Below are 18,551 nucleotides of genomic sequence, written 5' to 3'. Positions count from 1 at the left end.
TTAAAGTACCTCTCAGTAAAGCCGAAATCGAGCAACAAGAGTTGATTGCACTTGAATCACTGCCAACGAATGATTCGATTAATTGGGGACTAAAAAGAGTTGTTAGTAATATCGCTATAAGTGCAAACTGGGCACTAACAGAACTCGATAAAAAGAATCGCCAGATTGAGAACCTACGAAAACAGTTAACTGAAACTCAACACAAACGAACAGCCAATCGTTTGAGAATACCGACAATGGGGAAAGTATGGATAGATCGTGAGGACATTGCCCAGTTTTTCGAATCTCAATCCACCGAGGAACGTGAAACAGCACAGCAGAAGTACCACAATGCAACAATCCTAGTTTCAATTAGGAAACAAAAGTTAGCAGAATGCATAAGAAAGAAGAGGGATGCAGAAAGATTGGAAGAGGAGGGAAGATTACTGAAGCGGCAGAAGACAGGAGCAGAATTACTGCAGGAAGAAGGTTGCCTTGCCGAACAGATTGCTGAAGTGGAACGAAAGGTAAAGAAATTTAAAAAACACCTGGAAGAAATGGCGAAGAATGTTGAAGGAACTAGGATGTCTGCAGGTCATCAAGGAGATGAAATGGAAAGTGATTTTGACCATCAAGAACATGAAGATAGGTTGGAAGAGGTACAGGAAGCAGGGACTGATAGAGCCCCTGCTCCCATTGCGGAGCCAGTGGACTAATCGCTTACGTTGTTGTTGCTGCCTTCAAGAGAAATCAATTCTCCGAAGACAATTGTGTCTGTTGGTGTGGTGGGGTGGGGTAAGTTGATAGGAAAAGAGAAAGGAAGAAACTGTTGTCTTGTATACAAGAAAAAATTATGTTCAGTTTTGTTGATGCCAAGTCTTGCCAAGCTTTGCCGCGCCTCGCTGAGGGTGCCGCCTCGCTGAGCCCTCACACGGTCTACATGACATTGTTCAGTATTCACAACCAAACATCACCGGATACATACCTATGTCTCAACAATTTCGAAACCCACAATCAATAAAACTACCGTACCCTCCCATATCACTTCTCCCACTCACCTCCAGCCTCCGTCCATCTTCATCACATTCAAGAGCTTCACCAAACACCGTGACCCCCCCCCGGCCTGGACCCTCGCAACCACTTACCTATATATCATACAGCCGGAATCAGGAATATACAGCAGCACATCCGCCCTCAACCGGCATCAAACAAAAAAAAAAGAAAAGAAGAGAAAACCCCGTTCCTAGTTATCCTATCATCTACTCTTTCTTACACACAGCACAATCGAAAACCTGCCATGTGATTTTTATAGTATCATAGCCATCGCGGTAGGAAGCGCAACGGGTACCACGCCGTACCCTACCACAACGTGCGGGCGTATAGTACATACCGCACGAGTACACAGGACGTCGTACGATGGCAGCACCAATAGCATGTAAAAATAAAAATAATAAAAGTCCCTAAGACCCAAGGGTCTCTTTCTTTTCCGTAGTCTGTCTGGGGGGAGGGGTTCATTTCCGGACGCTACGGAATCTACGGTCATGTTCACTTTGCTCCTTCGAAACACAGCAGTCACTGAAGCCACAGTAGCTCAGACAGAGAGGCGTCAAAATATAAGAAACTAAACCCACTCCCACTCACAACTAACTTGACGGATAATTATTTACACAGTCACGGCCTGTAGACTAATGTTACAAGGGGTGAAAACATTGAAGAAGAAAAAGTAGGAAAGAATCAAGAAAGAATGAAAACGAAACCCCTTGTCATTGACAAAAGCTCTAATTATATATGACTCTCAACAAATGCAAGCAGAGTCTAGGAAAGAACTTAAACCCATTCCCCCCACAAATCTACCTTCCGGCATCCTTGACCGGAACAATCAACTCTTCCGCAAGCTCCTTCTCTAATCTCTCTAACTCAGCAGCGTCCTGGTCCGGTCGCCTAACGGCAATATCCTTCGGTCTGTAATCGCTGAACAGGAACTTCAGGCACTTCTCTATGGCCCAGCAGACGCCAAAGTCTAGTATCATGACGGTGGTCATTCTTAATTTAAACTCGTTTGAGAAGGGGACAAGCTTCAGCTTCTCGTTGAGTTCGGGTATGAATTCCGTTGCGCAGGAGAAGGCGACTCCAGCAACGCCGATAAGGCCCCAATACATTCCCTTATTTTCCTTGATGGATTCGCGGAATGGTCGGCCCTGGTAGTTGATGGCAAAGGTGGAGATTTGCTGGATCAGCTGGAGGAGATAGATTGCGGAGTTGAGGAGGCTGGGGGTGAATTCCCCTTCGAGGTCGACGTTATCGTCTCTTCTATTTACATAGTTAGCATTAGAATCCATAATAGCCAACCGGAAAAATTGAACTTACGGTTCAACCCTGGCTACATATTTCGAGATATAAATCAAGGTAACAATGTGCACGGCAAACTGTCCCAAAACGCTTCCGATGATGTAGAAATTGAAGATGTTTGGCTGAGGGCGCTCCTTGCTGAGCTTCTCGACGGGTTTTGCTCGGCTCAAACTCAAGAAACAAACGCTCATCAGCATGCCGCTAATGGTGACTTGTCCGTCTCCAAACTTGATGCCGTCGAGATAAAGCACACTAAGAGAATAGGCCGAGATCAAGCAGTTCAGTGCCAGAATCTTGTACATTTGAATGGTAGCCACGAGCGTACATCTCCCTTGTCTGATGATGTTGGCGATGGCAATGACGTTGGCCAGTTTGCTGGTGAATGGGGCAGCTACTGAAGCATCTCCAAGTTTAATGGTCGGTGGCTCAGAGTCCTCCTCAGCCTCCATCACCTGTGCCATCATCTTATCCGCGAACTTTGCAGCCTGTTGCGCACCCTGTTGCTCCTTGGTAGGTTTAGAGTTTTGCAGAGCGCGAGCACCTGGTGTGACAATTGTTGGGGTCTCAGGTTGGTGTTTAGCCAGAATGCTCTCCCTGGTAACACCCCGCTTAGTAGCCTCGTTCTCAACAGCCTTTTCATAGTTCGGGTTTCCGGGACCAGGAGGGTATAGATGAGCAATGTGGACCGGGGGCGGTGGTGGAATTTGATTGAACCTCTTGGTCAATTGCACTTGCTTCTCATACATCTCCTTAAATTTAGTGGTACGGTAGTGATCCGAGATGCGTCGGAGGTCCTCTTCTGATCCGTTTAGGAGGGCAACACCAATGTGCGCCTGTTTCAATGCTCCAACGTCATTTGTACCGTCTCCGCACATCAATGTTGTGTAGCCTGCGGACTTTAATCCGTTGAGAATAAACTCCTGCAAGTAGCCATTTAGCACGATTTCAGTGCAAAGATACCTTTAGGAGTGGCGACAAACCTTTTGAAGGGGGGAGACACGGGCATAAACCCAGGTATGTCTTAGCAGATCTACAACATCAGGTTGGTCTTGCATCTTAGATAAAGCATAACCAGTCACACAGATATCCTTGGTTGCAATAATCTCCTTGTCAATCGGGTCACTGGGATCAACCGGGATAATAGTTTTTTCATCAACGGACCTCCACACCAAATCTAAGGACAGATTAGCACTTGTTATAAATATTGAGAGGAGAAAACAATCAAACTTACTATTTCCAAATTTGTCGTCCTCAGGCGCATCCAAGATCAAAACATCACGATCAACAATTTCAACCTCCCTTGCAACATGAACGGCCGTGAGGGGGTTATCTCCGGTAATCATGACAACGCGATGGCTGCTCTCGTTCAACATCCTAACAGTCTTCTTCGCATCATCCTTGAGAGGGCACTGCAGAACCAAGAAACCGGCAAATATCAGGTTGTGCTCAACCTCCTCTCGTTTCAAAGCGTTCAGTTTGTTCTGGCCCCACTCGCTGTCGTTAGAGAGATATTTGTATCCAAGAGCGAGCACACGAGATCCGCGGCGAGTGAACCATTTGAAAGTTTCCTCGTAATCGGCAGGCACTTCAACCAACATATTCCGGACAGTTTCTGGAGCACCCTTAACCCCGACAAAGGTAACCTTACTCTTCTTTCCCTGATGGTTGAGTAATACCGAAGCAACAGAACTCTGTCTTTTCAATGCTGATGAAAATTGAAAACGTCTCTTGATCTGTACAATACCTGCAGGGGCGGCGAAGCTAGTCCCGGGAGCTGAGCTAGTAGCCTTGCTTGTTAAAGTGTCGTTCTTTCCAAGGGTCCATCCGAGCGCGTTGAGAGTAGCTTTTTCCATGGGATCGCCAACAACTTCACCCTCATCAAGCTTGACAAGTGCATGAGCGGTAGCGAGAACTAGTGTAGTCTCTCTGCCGGCATTTCCAACCTTCTTGAGCTTCTCAATCCCGGCCTTTCCGCCATTTAAACCAGCAATACCTTCGACTACTAAATCCTCGCCAGTCAATGTACCAGTCTTGTCAAAGCAACAAACATCAACCCTTCCAGCATACGGAATTCTGAAAGGCTCGGTGCAGTAAATGGCGTATTTTCCCAAAGCTGCCAAAGACGTATTCACAGCCAAGCTCAATTCCATAGGAAGCTCCGGAGGAACAACAGAAGTGATAATCAGAACACAGTCCAACAAGAGCTTGCTCCTCTTACGATCCTTCTGAATACCTTCGGTCCAGACGTACCAACTCGCAGCAATAGCGAACATGAGCAAGAACAAGATAAACAGTAAAGCTTCAGCATTGTTGGCAGAGACACGCTCAGTGGAGTAAATCATAGTGCGGACCAGGGATCCTTGGCTGGTCTCAAAACCGGTGCGAGTGACAACAGCAAGAGCGCCACCATCCGGCGGGGGTTTTACATCAGGTGTATTTTCCAGTGGGGCGTCATCGGGGTAGGAAGTATTGTGTGTAATTTGTAGAACCTTGGTACCGCCATGAACGATAGCGTTCTTGTCCGTTCCTTCAATATCAATCTCAGAGTAGGAGGGTCTAAGGGCAATAGAGTCTTTCAGCAAAGGAGTTGACTCTCCCGAAAGCATGGCTTCGTTGACAATTGCAGTTCCAGAAATAAGAATCATGTCGCAGGCAACACCAGAGTCCTCCTTAGTCCTGCCAACAGACACAAGATCGCCGGGAAGAAGCTGGTCAGACTGGATCTCCTTCCATTTTCCACTCCGATGAACATAGATAGGATATGGCTTGATGCTCATGCCCCTAAACTCATTCAGAGTTCTCTGACGTTGCCAAACTACCGTAGATTCGAAAGCGACCAGCATGAAGAGCGTGAACAAAGAGTAGTACCAGTATTCATCCAAGCACCACAGACCAACGCAGAAGATCTGGAAGACGAAGAATGGCGCTACAGCGTGCTCCTTGAAGAGCTCCGTAAAAGTGGGTACGGGAATGTCAAAAGAATTAGTTCCATAATGACGAAACAAGTGGCCAACATCCTTTTCACTAATTCCCTGGGCACCCTGGAAAGTCTCGAGCCTCGGTTTAGGCTCAATATCAACAGGGTATACCAGAGGAGAGAACGAGCCAGTTGCTGGAGAGTAGATAAAGCGACGTTTTTGAAACAAGAAGGATATCTCTTCCCTTCCACTGCTCTAGAGGGAATGTCAGTAAACCGCCGAAAGCATGCTGCGCATCTAATGTGCTTCTAAAGGCTTGCACTCACTCTGTCGCGGGTCAATTCACAAATATCCGGGCTTCCGGCATTCTCTACCGGAATGACCTTGATCAATTTCGCATCTTCAACTCTAGAAGCCTACGCCAGCGCAGCACACGTCAGTAACCTACTCCCCGGTTCCGTTGTTGGGTCCCATACCTTGATGCCGGTGATCCAGGCTTTCCAACCAATACTCCAATGACATCCTAACCAAATGAGCGCCTGAATACTCAAGATAGTACCAAAATAGAGGACAGTCCACTCCTGGCTGCCCAGATACTTCTGATAACTAGCAGAGGGAAAGTAAATTGAAAAAAAAGCCGGGTAGATTGCAAGGAAAGGCCATGTGTACAATCGGAACAGTGGCGGTAACGGATTAAGTAAAGATGCCGAAGCAATCTGGGGCGAATTTACCAGAATCGCCCTGGTGAATGTTAGCGGACGAAGGCGAACTATTGGGAACACCGGTAGAGATAAAGCTCACATGGCGAGAGGGTCGATGGGGCAGCGAAATATCCCACTACGGGAATATTTGCAGATGTCCCAGATTTTATCTTGAGGCTCTATTGAAAGAGTTAAGGATGCTAGGAAAGAGGGAACCGAAAAGTAGGAAATACCCCCAGCAATAAGAGAGAAAGTGACGAGGCGGAATAGGTAGAATAATAAGAAGAAAAGGGGAGAAGAGGAGGAAGGAATGGGATGGACACCCGTATCTAAGAGATTACCGAAGATGGATGGCGCACGACAGAAAGTGAAGGAAGGGGAAGAGGAAGAGGAGAGAGAGCTTCCACAGCCGTGCTGGCTATGATATTGTTATTTTTTTCCCTAAGGTGCCACAGAGATTGAGTGGCCACCTTCTACTAACTTTTTGCTCATGCCTAGACTACGGTACTTGTTTCTGAAATCCGCACCAGTTTACATAAGCCCCAAAACCTTTCCTCCACTATGCGGGTATCAGTTAGGGTCTGATGGGGGCAGACGACATGGCAATTGCGACAAGTTCTCGGGCGGCCATACAGGACAATAATCGTAAGGCTACGATATACGATACCATTATACTCGAGTAAGTACAAGTACGTTAAAAAAGACCATTCCGATTCTCGAACTTAAAACACAGTAAAGGACACATCACCCTCCCCGTGTCAATGTCACCTTTTTTTTTTCTAAAAAAAAAAAAAAATCCCTATGATAATATCAATTCGCTGGAACGTTTTAACCACTAGCATTTGATGCGACGAAAAAGGCAGAGCAAGTGTGTTCTCGTTGGATGCATATGATAGAAGGAAAAAAGGTACCATCACGCTGTCCTTGCTGCAAACATATCGCATCATAAACGGAGCGCGAAATGAAATACCGGTACAAGGAAATGCGAAAAAGGGGGGGAAAAAAGCAAGGAAATCTGAAGAGAAAAAAGAAGGGAAATAGTGATGGATTATACAGCCATACCGAGGAAACACGCTCCCACCATTGACAGCATTCGGATGCGTTTGGTTATCGTTACTAGTTTACTTCGTCTATGCAAAACTCGTGACACCAATTCATGAGATTAACCTACTTGACGGGGTGAAGGAAAGGGAAATGAGAATTGGGCAAAGAGAACTCCTATAGGAGCATTTCTAGGGGGCTCTCAATGAGCTTCTTGAGTTCTCTAAGGAATTCCCCACCAACGGCACCATCTACAACCCTAAAAGTGCAAACAATAATAATTAATCATTTTGCATTCATAATATGGGGACAATCTTCGTGCTTACCTGTGATCGAAGGATCCAGTAACAACAATCTGCTCGTCCCATTCAACACCTCCGTCTTTGCCCTCAACGGCAACCTTCTTAATAGTTCCGACAGCCAAGATTCCAGCCTGTGGGGGGTTGATGATGGCAGTGAACCTTTCAACAGCGGGATTCATTCCCATGTTTGAGATGGTAAAAGTACCCCCTTGGTACTCCTCGGGCTTAAGCTTTCCATCTCTAGCTCTTCCAGAAAGGGACTTGACCTCGTTAGAGATCGAAACCAAACCTCTGGCGTCGGCATTCTTGACAATGGGAGTCATCAGGCCAACCGGGGTAGCAACAGCAACAGAAATGTCGGCGGTGGAGAATTGGCGAATGACACCCTCATCCTCACGATAAGAAGAGTTGACAGTGGGAACCTTGAGCAATGCATTGGCAACAGCCTTAATTAGGAAGTCATTAACAGAAAGCTTGTATTCTCCCTTGGCAGAGGTGTTGAGAGCCTGGCGGAGTTTGAGAAGCTTGCTCACAGAGAGAGAAGCTGAGACGTAGTAGTGAGGGTTGGTGTTCTTCGAAGCCTGGAGACGAGATGCAATTGTCTTGCGCATAGATGTCAACGGAATATCAGTGCTTACAACAGCAGGCATGCCGGACGCAGAGGAAATTCCAGTCGATTCGTAATTCTCGACATCATATTTGGTAATGCGACCGCCTTCTCCAGTCCCCTTAATGCCTTTCAACGCGATTCCCTTCTCCAATGCAATCTTCTTGGCGAGAGGGGAAGCAATGATTCTTCCATCACGCTCCAAAACAGTTTCTAGTCTGCCCCCGCTAGAAGCTGGCTCCTCAGACTTGGGGAGTTCGGGAGAATCCAGAGATTCCCCCTCGGGCGGCGGGGGAGCCCCGGCCCCTCCTTCAGCACTTTCAACGGTAAAGTCTCCAAAGGCAGATATATCTGTCCCGTCTTCAACGATGACAGCAATCGGCTGCAGGGCACCATATTAGTACGTCATTATAACCCAACTAGTTGAGACGAAAGTCGTACGACCCGTGGACATCCCAGTAAGCAGTATGTGCACAAGGTGTATAACTGAACCTACATTTCCAACGGCAACGTCTGTAGACCCACTGGGCTTCAGGATCTTAGCCAGGACGCCATCCTCCTGGTATTCGAAGTCCATCTGAGCCTTATCCGTCTCGATCTCAACCAAGGAATCACCAGGAGCAATGGTATCACCAACGCTCATCTGCCATGAGCCAATATTCCCCGAAGTCATGGTAGGGGACAGAGCGGGCATGGTAACAACAGTATGAGGGGGGTATGCTATTAGAAATTTGTCAATTTTTTCCCTCTCAAGCTTGGTTAGGGTGGGGAGATACTTTTTGACGCATAGTATCTGGAAAGCAGTGAGGAGAGCGATTGGGGTTGGCTTCGACTAGAGAAGAGGGAAAGAAAAAAAAATTGTAAGCTACTGTAGATTCCTCAATTGATACTCATGCCCCCCGGGATGAAAATTTTGGCATGTGGATCAACCATCCGGGCTTTACATCCAAGATTCCTCATACAGACTTCCCCTCTCGTTCCGGAAAAAAAAAATCAGATAATAGAGGGGGAAACAAAAGCGGTAAAGTAAAAAAATAACTTACAGTCTCAATAATCCAGCACTCTTAATACCACCGCCCCTCAAGCAAACAGAAACACTGCGCAACGATGCTCTACCAAGAACCACAGTAGCCGACATCATTGCAAATGGATCAATTCCGAGCCGGATCGGTGGGGGAGGATGAGGAAAGGGGTGTGGGGAGTAGGAGGATGGTGGGAGAATGGGTTGAGAGGGATTCGGAGGTTGAGACGAAGGGGCAGCGCTATCAGGTGGAATGAGGTTTTTCGTTGGGCACAAAAATGTTTTGGGGGCACAGTGAGGTCGACAATAACGCGGTGTCCGGGACAAGGTCTTTCTGCATGCATCCACTAGCCAGAAAACCGCCGGCATTCGACATCCTTCGTTTGACTAATGCAACGGCGTAGTTATTTCGAAGCCATTGTGTTATTTCTATGATAATCAAAACAGTTTATGCCCAGCTCTATAGTATCAGATAAAGAGCACTTGGAGAAGAAGCCTAACCCTCGCATTCTGGGAATTACTCCTCCTGTGTAAACTGTGGCACAGTCTCGCGGGAAATGTTGATTGGGACCCAGCAAGGTACCGGTGCAGTAAGTTTGATGGGCTTAAACCGCTACTCGAGTACAAAGTGCCACAGCCGAGGGGTGCAGGAAGCCGCAGATACAAGAGCAAATTTAGTGGCAAGACCCGCCACATTAGAAAAATAAATCTCTCACGATAGAAGAAAATAATAAAAAATGCATTACTGGAATCGTAACAATATCATTATGATACGGAACGAGACCTCCTATCGAAACGGGGATTTTCTCTCTTCTCGGAAAATTTTTTTTTAATACACGCACAGGGCAAAAGTGCCTTACCCGAACTCTCCCGGAGAGGAGGGGGAGGGAATTCCGATCCGAGTGATAATTCATGAGTGAATTTATGATGACCCCACGCGGTGCTCGTGAGAAACTTATTTGGGACCGGCCACCGTATCGGTGCGATAGGGTAGCTGTATCTTGACTTGCTATATCCTCTTGGTAGGCCTGGTTATGCCTACGGAAACACTTGGAGGATTGTGTTTCAAATGATAAAACAGGAAGTGACTTGGCAACCAGATGGGTAATTCGGGGTAAGTTAAGTTGGATTTTATGAAGTTGTTCCTATTGTATGCTTCCTGGTGTAATGGCTACCTGCACCGGGTCATTTGTTTTAGAATAGTATATTATTTCACCAACTGATTTTATATGAGAAAAAGATTATGTTCGTCGTGGGGACGAGTGGGTAAATAAGTGAAGCTGCTATAACTAGAAGCGTCTGCGTGGTACTGGATTAGAGGCAAGATTTTGGATGTCCCTTAAACCTTACCACAGTGTGATCCCCTGGCCTGCTCTAGGGCGTCAAGGATCTAGAACTTTGTCGGTGATACCCATCATTCAACTATCCCCTGCAGTTGTGGTTTTGTCAAATTCCCCGCATTTTAAGGAGCACCGCTTAGTAGGAATGCCGGGAACCCGGCTGTTTCTCGACATTGTAGTTTTAGACACGCACTGGGGCTCAGAAACGGGTGAGCTACCAGAGCAGGGTTGATAACTGCAGAGAGCTTAGTGAAGAAGGGAAAACCAACGGGTTTCCTGCAGCTGATATTACTCTATGCCAGACCAGTCGGTATGATGATTTCTTGGAGTATTGGTTTAACACCACTGTTTGGTATTTATCAAAATGTGGAGGAATTCGGCGCTGTCACCACTGCTGGGGATAGCTGCTCGTGTGCCTATTAGTCATTCAGGTTGCTCCGAGGCGGGTTCCCTGGGGGCCACTCCACCATGTATCTACAGTACTGATGTGGGAGTTTTCGATGGACTCTCTTTTGTGGATGATGTGTTCAACCGGGCTGTGCTTGTGGAATTTGACTTGCTCTATGGCCTCCTGGTATGCCGTGAGATAAGTTGTAGGAAATCAATCTGGAAGGATGACCGTGTAACATGGCCGGGAGGGAAGAAGAAAAAGAGATGAAAAAAATACAACTTAGAACAAAAACATCGTCTAGTGCCTTGTTACCTGGAAGTGTTCGGGTCTTCATTGCACAATGTCCTCTGAAGGAAATAGAGAACAAAATGCTTATATAGTATATGAAAACCTTCACATGCCAACTCTCTATGATATGATAGGAAATTCTACAGGAAAATACCCCTACAAAACACTATGACAGCCAGTAAACCCATACCCTCTCCACACCAACATCTCCACAAAGCATCCTTTATGATATCATACCTTCAAGTTCGATCCAGGCAACTTGACGAACTCCAATGCAGGCAAATGGACCTCTGTATCAAATCAACAAACATTATGACATGCAAGCAACAGGCAGTGGGCCTCCAACGTACGGGTGGCCGCGTTTCGTCAACTCGCACAGCATGGCATACCGGCTGCAACAGTGCGATTGCAGGCCTTGAGCTTAACAACTTGGAGACCTTAGAACATGCGACGAGAAAAAGAACCAGAAAAGTGACTTTGACAACGGGATTCATCGCCTCTCGAAAACCCTTAAAAGTTTAAGATATATATGTTCTTGAGTAATTAGGACACTGCGGACCGATCTATAATCTCAGACCTCTGGTAAATTCGCTGGTTTCGTTGATATCTCAAGTTTACCGGCCTGGCGTTTGGAGAGTGTCTGGGTTATTAACCTCACCCTGGTACTGTACAGTACTGTACTCAAGTATGTATCATCGCAAGAATCAAAGCGCTTATCATGCCCCAACCAATCAGCCTCCTACCCACTCCTCCCCTTTCCTCTTGACAGATAACGTCCGTGGTGGCGTCGAAAAGTCGCAAAAGCAAAGCATTACCGTTACCAAATCAGACATAAAACAGGACTACTCGAGTACTCGAGTGCGGTGGTCTATTCCCACCTACCCGCCTTTTTCTCCCTGCTCTTCTGGGCCTCCATTAGTTCTTCAGCATAGTGTGGCATATGCTAGCGGTACTCGAGTAGTGTACCATAGTGTCAGCTGTAGCAGTGAGAACAGTGGCAATGGTGTCCACCTTCAACATCCTCCTCACATCTCTGCTCCTCCTCTTCCCCACGGAAATCCTCGGCAGCGCCGGCAAGCGCTCTTATTGCAAGCTCACAAGAACATACACGTACCACGACAACCTCGGCCCACTATTCGTCGAGCATCGGTACACCTGTGCCTTCCCGCCCTCCCCCTCCATCTCCCGCAGCCCTGCACCCTCTAAAAGTTACTCCGACCACACCTGGGGTCCAATCCGCCTACCGCCACCCTGGGACCACCCGGCGGGCTCCCAGGCCGGCGATGCACGAGTCGCTGAGCGCGGCAGCATAATCAGCGAGGCGGTGGACTACGCGCAGCAACTCCGCGACTCTCAGCAGAAACACCAGATCGTGTCCTACGGCTGCGAGTACCTCCCGGATTCCCGACGACTGCCGCAGAACAGGTACTCGAATCTGTTCTGGGGGGTTAGTCAGCTGTTCAACCAGACCTGCCTTGCGCCCGGCGAGATGGTCGAGTTCGTGGACTATCGCCGGCCCTGGACGGCGGATTGGCGGTTCACCAATCTGAACCGTGGCGAGAGATCCATTTGCGATTGGTACACTGAGATGGCGAATGTTGGGAGGGCGCTGCATTACTTTTGTTATCATACGCTCGGGAGATCCGGGGATGAGGAGTTTAGCGGTGGGGAGGAGATTGTTGCGTTCGGGAGGGATTCCAATGAGCGCCGAGGACAGAGGTGGTGTTTGAGGTACTCGAAGAAGGGGTGGGGGGAGAAGTTGTTTGATGAAGAGTGTTTGGGGGTCTGATTTTCGGTAAAATAGTTGAAAGGGGGCGGGGTGTAGGGATATGGGTGAAAGGTTCCCTGTCTATTGTCTACTTTACCTCAAATTGTATTGGGTTTGTATGCCACAAGGATAATTGCATTTCGTATCATAGGTGCACACAACTCGATAGCTATTGCCATATGTGGCTCGTGGAATTCCGGTCCAGAATTTGTACTAACTTACCAACATATAGCATAACACAGGCCAGCGCTATCTCCGCGATCAGACGCACAAGTTTCGGTGAGCTTATCAAACTTGTACTATGATCTTAAGAGGTAGACTAAGGCCAAGCTCAAATGCGGTAGTACTTCTGGTCACTGGCTACTGTGAATTACCTTAGACTAAGCTCTAGGGATCTGAGGACCTGGGCAGGGCCAGGAAGGTGCCGATCTAATACTTGATGAGAAGATCGATACCTCCCTCCCCACTGCAGTTTTCACTCCGGCGCTGCGCCTGAGTCATTGGCCAACTTATTATGGCAAAATCAAAAGTGTGTTTCGATGGCACCACTCCCCAAGCCTGCTCCCGTCCACTTCCACACTATAAGAGTATTAAGAGACGAATGATGCGTTGTGACGGTCTTGGTGGATATTATGAGGAAAGTTTGACACCATCTACATAATATCTGAATTTTCACAGAAGAGCAATTGCGGAGGGAAGAAGGGAAAGCAAGAGAGGAGATTGGGGAAATCGCCTTGGTTCTAATTTTGTTTGGTATTAGAAAAATAAAAGACTTCCTCTACCTAAAGACAGCCTACTGTAACACATTTACTGCTTATCAACCTTGGCGACATAACAGATCAAATCCAAAACACGACGAGAGTAGCCCCTGTAGAAAGTTAGCTCTTGTAACAAGGAAACGGGAATAACGGGCGGACACCGGACTTGAACTTACCATTCATTATCGTACCAACTAACAACCTTGACAAAGTTGTCATTCAAAGAGATACCGGCCTTAGCATCGAAGATAGACGAGGCGTTGTGGCCATTGAGATCAGTGGAAACAAGCTCATCCTCAGAGTAAGCGAGGATCCCGTTGAGAGGGCCTTCGGCTGCCTCCCTGATGGCAGCCTTGATTTGTTCATAAGTGGCTCCCCGCTCGAGACGAGCAGTGAGATCCACAACAGAGACATTCTGAGTTGGAACACGCATAGCCATTCCGGTGAGCTTTCCGTTGAGTTCTGGAATGACTTTACCAACAGCCTACAAGGAAAAAGTTGAGCATATAGCTTGTTCTGAACTAGGGTTTGCGGATGGTTTCTTTTCTCACCTTGGCGGCGCCAGTGCTGCTTGGTATGATATTGGTAGCAGCGGTACGCCCACCGCGCCAATCCTTAGACGAGGGACCGTCGACAGTCTTCTGGGTAGCGGTGTAGGAATGGATAGTAGTCATAAGACCCTCAACGATACCGAATTTGTCATTCAAAACCTTGGCCAAAGGTGCAAGGCAGTTGGTAGTGCAGGACGCGTTGGAGAGAACAGTAATGTCTTTGTTATATTTATCCAAGTTTACACCAACAACGAACATGGGAGCGTCGGCAGAAGGAGCCGAACTACAAGTCCGTGTTAGCAATAACATTCGATATATTGTGGGTCATCAGAGGACAAACATGATAACCTTCCTGGCACCGCCCTTCAAGTGAGCGCTCGCCTTTTCGGTGGTAGTAAAAACACCAGTAGACTCAACGACGTATTCAGCACCAGCAGCTCCCCATGGGATATTGGCAGGGTCCCTCTCGGAGTACATCCTGATAGTCTTTCCATTGACAACCAAGTCGCCAGCATCGTTGGTGCTAACCTCTCCCTTAAAATTTCCATGAGCGGAATCGTACTTGAACATGTAGACCTAAGATCTTGTTAGATTATTCTTATTTGTATTAAATATTAACTCTCAGCCGAGAAATTGAAGTATTTACCGCATATTTAGGATCGATGAAGGGATCGTTAACAGCTACAACCCTGACGTCGTCGCGTTCGGCGCTGTTTCGTTGGTAGCACTGATTAGTATAATTTCTTTTTTTTTGTCCATGACGATCCCACAAGTTGCCCCGTCGATGGGGTAACAACGATAAGAAAAAGATAAGAAAAAGATGGTGGGGTAAAAACTTACGCATTACGGAGGACCTACGATATTTACCACAAAAGTAAGCCAGAAATATTCATCCGGTGAAAGAATTATCTACGGATGGAGGATAATCAAAAGGTTAGACGGATGAACATACAAGACGTCCGATGCGACCAAAGCCGCTGGGATTAGAAAAATAACTATTAGCATCATCCTTAATCATCTACCGTGAAAATTTTTGAAACTTACTTAATACCAATGGGGACGGCCATTTTGAATTGAGAACCCTATATATTTTATTAATTTCCCGATACCAAGTGAACGGAGCCTATAGGAAGAGGTAGTAGGCAGAAGGGGATTCGGATTATCGCAAACAATTATCACAGGGAAATGGAAGGAAGTATCGGAGTGAGGATTTGGATGACTCGGTGCTTCGAGAAGGGCAAAACAAGAGGTACTTACTGGAGTGTAAAGCGAGTAAAATGTTTGGGGGGAAATAGCGGAGTATTGATGAAAATAGAAGGGTGCTGTGAGGGATGCCGTGAGGGATGAGAGAGGAGGGGAGAGGGAGAGGGAGAAACAGAGCAGAGAGGACTCAAGTATTTATCAAACAGTGATGACCACACTGGGCAAGCCCCCCTCCCATAACCCCTGCCCACGACCCCCTCCAAATATGATTGAAGGTGACATTGAGAGCATTTACGAGAATACTGGGCATAACTTGAGACAATTCGTCCGACCATTTTCTCATCATCCCGACACTTTACCCTACATATCTTTGTGGAAAGTACCGGTACTCGGTAAACCACGATATAATAGATCCTCTGTTCAGACGAAAATACATCGGAAAAAACACCACACTGAAGTACCGGTCCGGAATATCCTCGGCCCTCTCCCTCCTTTCTAATCAGTAGACTCCTAATAAGAACACTTCTCTCCCCAGAATTGAAGGCTCGTTTAGATTCTCCTTCCCCTTCACCTCTTTCCGTCTTTCATTCTCGCCAAACCATGAAAAGAGGGTATGCGACTACCGCAGAAGAGCCAACTACTCAGTAGTATGATGCTCGAGTACAACGTCCTACATTCACCCTCTATCCGAATCTCTACGGTACTTGGGCGATGCCGCCAGACCCGTGGCAAGGAACTTGGACGTTCGCAATTATGTTGTGTTGTTCATTCATGAATTCATTGACATTCCTGGTGGGATTTTGGTATTAAATTTTGAACCCACTGCGGAAAGGAAAGAGAGGAAGAAGTGACAATACCGCTCAAGTCAGTGCGACCTCACCCCCGATTACAAAAGGTCTTTCAGTCCAACAAGATACAAGCGGCGCTCTGTGAAAACGCCTGACCATCAAGAGACCCGACAATACCCGTCTCGCCACACACGAAAAATCTGCAAAATTTCTCATTTTTTTCACCTCCTATGATATTTTCTAATTTTCTCAACACGTTTTCCCCATCGATTATGTTGTGGCAACATACGGTATCACACATCGTTCAATTCTTAGCCTTCTTTTTTTTTCCTTTTTTTTTTTTTCTTCTCTCTACCTCCTCCTCCTCCTCCACCCCTCTCGGTTCAATTCGTGCCTTACCCTTGCAAGCAGCCTTTTCTTTTCCTCGCCCTCATTACGAATAGATAGCATTGGGGTTTCTTTTCTGGCAAACCCCCAACCAGTACCAGCTTGGCAACATGTGCCTGGGTGAATGGGAGGCGAATCTACTCGCGTACGGTAATCATCAAGGTTATGATCACAGGATTTGCAAATAACCTCATTATCCCGCGCGTCCGCTGCTCGTTTCGCCCTAGCTTAGGTAGAGATACGCATCTACAACATTTTATTGATGTCATCGGTATTATGTTGGGGTTAAGGTGCGCCGGCGGGCAGCCTGTTTATTTCCCTGACTCAATTTTCCTTTAACGTACTGTGCATGAGCCCGCCGTCATGGTGCTGGCCGGACCCCTGCGGGTGGTGTTCATAATCCCCGTTCCGTGTTTCCCAGATGATACCACCAATCTGAGAGCACGACATGAGAATCTTCCTTCGTTGGAAAAAGACGCCATTTGCATGTACAAGTACAGTACTTGATCCGCGCACACGCCCTTCGAGCGACTAGTCCCCAGTACTAGCGCAGCATTGTAATCACCGTTCACTGTTACGAGTATTATCACACCGTTCCTAGGATCTACCCGCACCAACAAAGATGACCAATCACCCTAGCGCCCTACCGGCAATAGGAGCTCCCCGTTCAAGTATACTAAGTGGGTATAGATCCGAAAGTTACGGCGGAGCACAGCGCTTGCTGTCAGATTACTTATCGCAGATATCCAGACTTTGATAATAGGAATGATAATAAGTTATCATTAACCCTGGTCCGTTGCGCTGCCTCTTCGGATCCCGGAAGCCCTAAAGGTGCATAGTATGATACTCGATGTCGATTCCATTAAACAGTTGACTGCGCAGCTTTGAGTTCAATCGGTGATAACCACCTTACGACTTTCTCAACACTCCCCGGAGCCTTATTCTATCAAAAGATCGAAACCTTTGGATCACATTCTACTGTATCGAAAGCCTTGGCAGCAGTGGCGGCGGTGGCCAACTTAGAGATACAGGCACGGGCAGGTGCCTTGAGAACTTACTGCGGCGCAAAGGGACCCGTTTGCGAACGTCTTATATCACCGACACAAATATCATACTCCATTAACGGAAGAACCTAGCACTCTCTCAAATGGAGTTTGAGACGATCTGCCAATCACCAACATTCACTACCCCCCCCCCTTTGATTAATCTTCCTCAAGGATATATGAAAGCGTTCGACATAGCTGGAACTCTACTAAGTCTTACTGCAAGGACGCTGTGATGATTTTAAATACAAACATATATGCTCAAGGACCGCAAAACACCTTCAACCGTACGCCATTGAATATTTTCTGCAATGGTTCTTGGACATGCTACTTTGCTGGCGGTTCAGCGCCGTTTAGGTACAGGTCTACTTCCCGCTTGGATTTGGATAACATATAATACCGGTCATGCTCTCAAACGCCCCGGAAATACCAGTGGGATATTAGACGCAAGCCTGGACCATCCAGGGCACAGGGGCTCTGTTCTGGATATCCAATCACGAACTCCGAAGGGATATTTTCTCACTCCTCGTATCGGACATAAAAGCTTGTCCCAGGGTAAGGAGGGGGGGACAGGAAAGAGAACGAAAGGGTGCGAGAGAAAATCTAATAAAGAAATCGCATGCAAAACCAGTATAAAATCTTGGATGTCCTCCGCTAGGCTCTACTATCAAGGCCAATGATATATTCCAGTTTCCAAAAACACCGGCTACTGCACGCAGCTCCATTTCTACCGCGCCCAGGTCACCAAAAAGAACCAGAAAGCACACCCTCTGTCTCCCAAGACACCGAGCAAGAGAATGGATTGCACCGTGCAACTCCGATTCCTATTGATCCCCCACGTACTTACCATCAGGGCACAAGTACGAAATACCATCCACAGTACGATCTTAACACCCACACCAAACTTGAACAACAGTGAAGCTTAGCGAAAAAAATCTGTATCACATCTATTTCATTTTATGTCATGCAGTCATCCCTCATCTCATCTCGTCTCTCTCCTCGCCAGGCCCGCTCAAACGAAATAAAGCAAAAGGAAGAAATATCACATCGCACCGCATCATAGCGCCCTCCTCCCCCCTCGTCCCTCCCGACCTGTACTGAAAAAATCGCCTACCA

At 47.1% G+C, this 18,551-nt stretch overlaps 7 protein-coding genes; 2 read left to right on the top strand and 5 right to left on the bottom strand.

Moving 5' to 3' along the window:
* Positions 1-1,580: 1,580 nt before the first annotated feature.
* Positions 1,581-6,439, bottom strand: GSTUM_00001754001 (uncharacterized protein; the record flags this gene model as incomplete). XM_002835778.2 has 9 exons in its annotated part: positions 1,581-2,289; positions 2,347-2,825; positions 3,015-3,248; positions 3,309-3,502; positions 3,560-5,501; positions 5,573-5,662; positions 5,723-5,987; positions 6,048-6,361; positions 6,401-6,439. 9 exons carry the CDS (start codon positions 6,437-6,439, stop codon positions 1,830-1,832), a joined length of 4,017 nt encoding a protein of 1,338 aa, XP_002835824.1. The 3' UTR covers positions 1,581-1,829.
* A 153-nt stretch (positions 6,440-6,592) lies between these two features.
* GSTUM_00001753001 (uncharacterized protein) lies at positions 6,593-9,121 on the bottom strand. XM_002835777.2 has 5 exons: positions 8,941-9,121; positions 8,674-8,729; positions 8,394-8,617; positions 7,315-8,279; positions 6,593-7,247 (listed from the first exon to the last, which is right to left on the bottom strand). The coding sequence occupies exons 3-5, from the start codon at positions 8,589-8,591 to the stop codon at positions 7,166-7,168; spliced, it is 1,245 nt and encodes a 414-aa protein (XP_002835823.1). The 5' UTR covers positions 8,592-8,617; positions 8,674-8,729; positions 8,941-9,121; the 3' UTR covers positions 6,593-7,165.
* A 2,567-nt stretch (positions 9,122-11,688) lies between these two features.
* GSTUM_00001752001 (uncharacterized protein) lies at positions 11,689-12,749 on the top strand. XM_002835776.2 has 1 exon: positions 11,689-12,749. Exon 1 carries the CDS (start codon positions 11,938-11,940, stop codon positions 12,724-12,726), a length of 789 nt encoding a protein of 262 aa, XP_002835822.1. The 5' UTR covers positions 11,689-11,937; the 3' UTR covers positions 12,727-12,749.
* Positions 12,750-13,425: 676 nt separating this feature from the next.
* Positions 13,426-14,214, bottom strand: GSTUM_00001751001 (uncharacterized protein). XM_002835775.2 has 4 exons: positions 14,015-14,214; positions 13,640-13,947; positions 13,503-13,573; positions 13,426-13,445 (listed from the first exon to the last, which is right to left on the bottom strand). Exons 1-3 carry the CDS (start codon positions 14,135-14,137, stop codon positions 13,513-13,515), a joined length of 492 nt encoding a protein of 163 aa, XP_002835821.1. The 5' UTR covers positions 14,138-14,214; the 3' UTR covers positions 13,426-13,445; positions 13,503-13,512.
* Positions 14,214-15,552, bottom strand: GSTUM_00001750001 (uncharacterized protein; the record flags this gene model as incomplete). XM_002835774.2 has 9 exons in its annotated part: positions 14,214-14,297; positions 14,355-14,366; positions 14,446-14,590; positions 14,661-14,724; positions 14,855-14,868; positions 14,967-14,991; positions 15,059-15,096; positions 15,272-15,336; positions 15,405-15,552. 9 exons carry the CDS (start codon positions 15,550-15,552, stop codon positions 14,254-14,256), a joined length of 555 nt encoding a protein of 184 aa, XP_002835820.1. The 3' UTR covers positions 14,214-14,253.
* A 1,107-nt stretch (positions 15,553-16,659) lies between these two features.
* GSTUM_00001749001 (uncharacterized protein) lies at positions 16,660-18,354 on the top strand (the record flags this gene model as incomplete). XM_002835773.2 has 1 exon in its annotated part: positions 16,660-18,354. The coding sequence occupies exon 1, from the start codon at positions 18,112-18,114 to the stop codon at positions 18,352-18,354; it is 243 nt and encodes an 80-aa protein (XP_002835819.1). The 5' UTR covers positions 16,660-18,111.
* Positions 18,355-18,370: 16 nt separating this feature from the next.
* The window catches only part of GSTUM_00001748001 (uncharacterized protein), a 3,808-nt gene continuing 3,627 nt past the window's right edge, over positions 18,371-18,551 (bottom strand). Inside the window, exon 5 of the mRNA XM_002835772.2 lies at positions 18,371-18,551. This exon is cut by the window's right edge and continues 870 nt beyond it.

Source organism: Tuber melanosporum, assembly GCF_000151645.1.
Source record: "Tuber melanosporum whole genome shotgun sequence assembly, scaffold_118, strain Mel28".
Classification (NCBI taxonomy): Eukaryota; Fungi; Ascomycota; class Pezizomycetes; order Pezizales; family Tuberaceae; genus Tuber; species Tuber melanosporum.
This window is presented reverse-complemented; position numbering and strand designations above follow the sequence as displayed.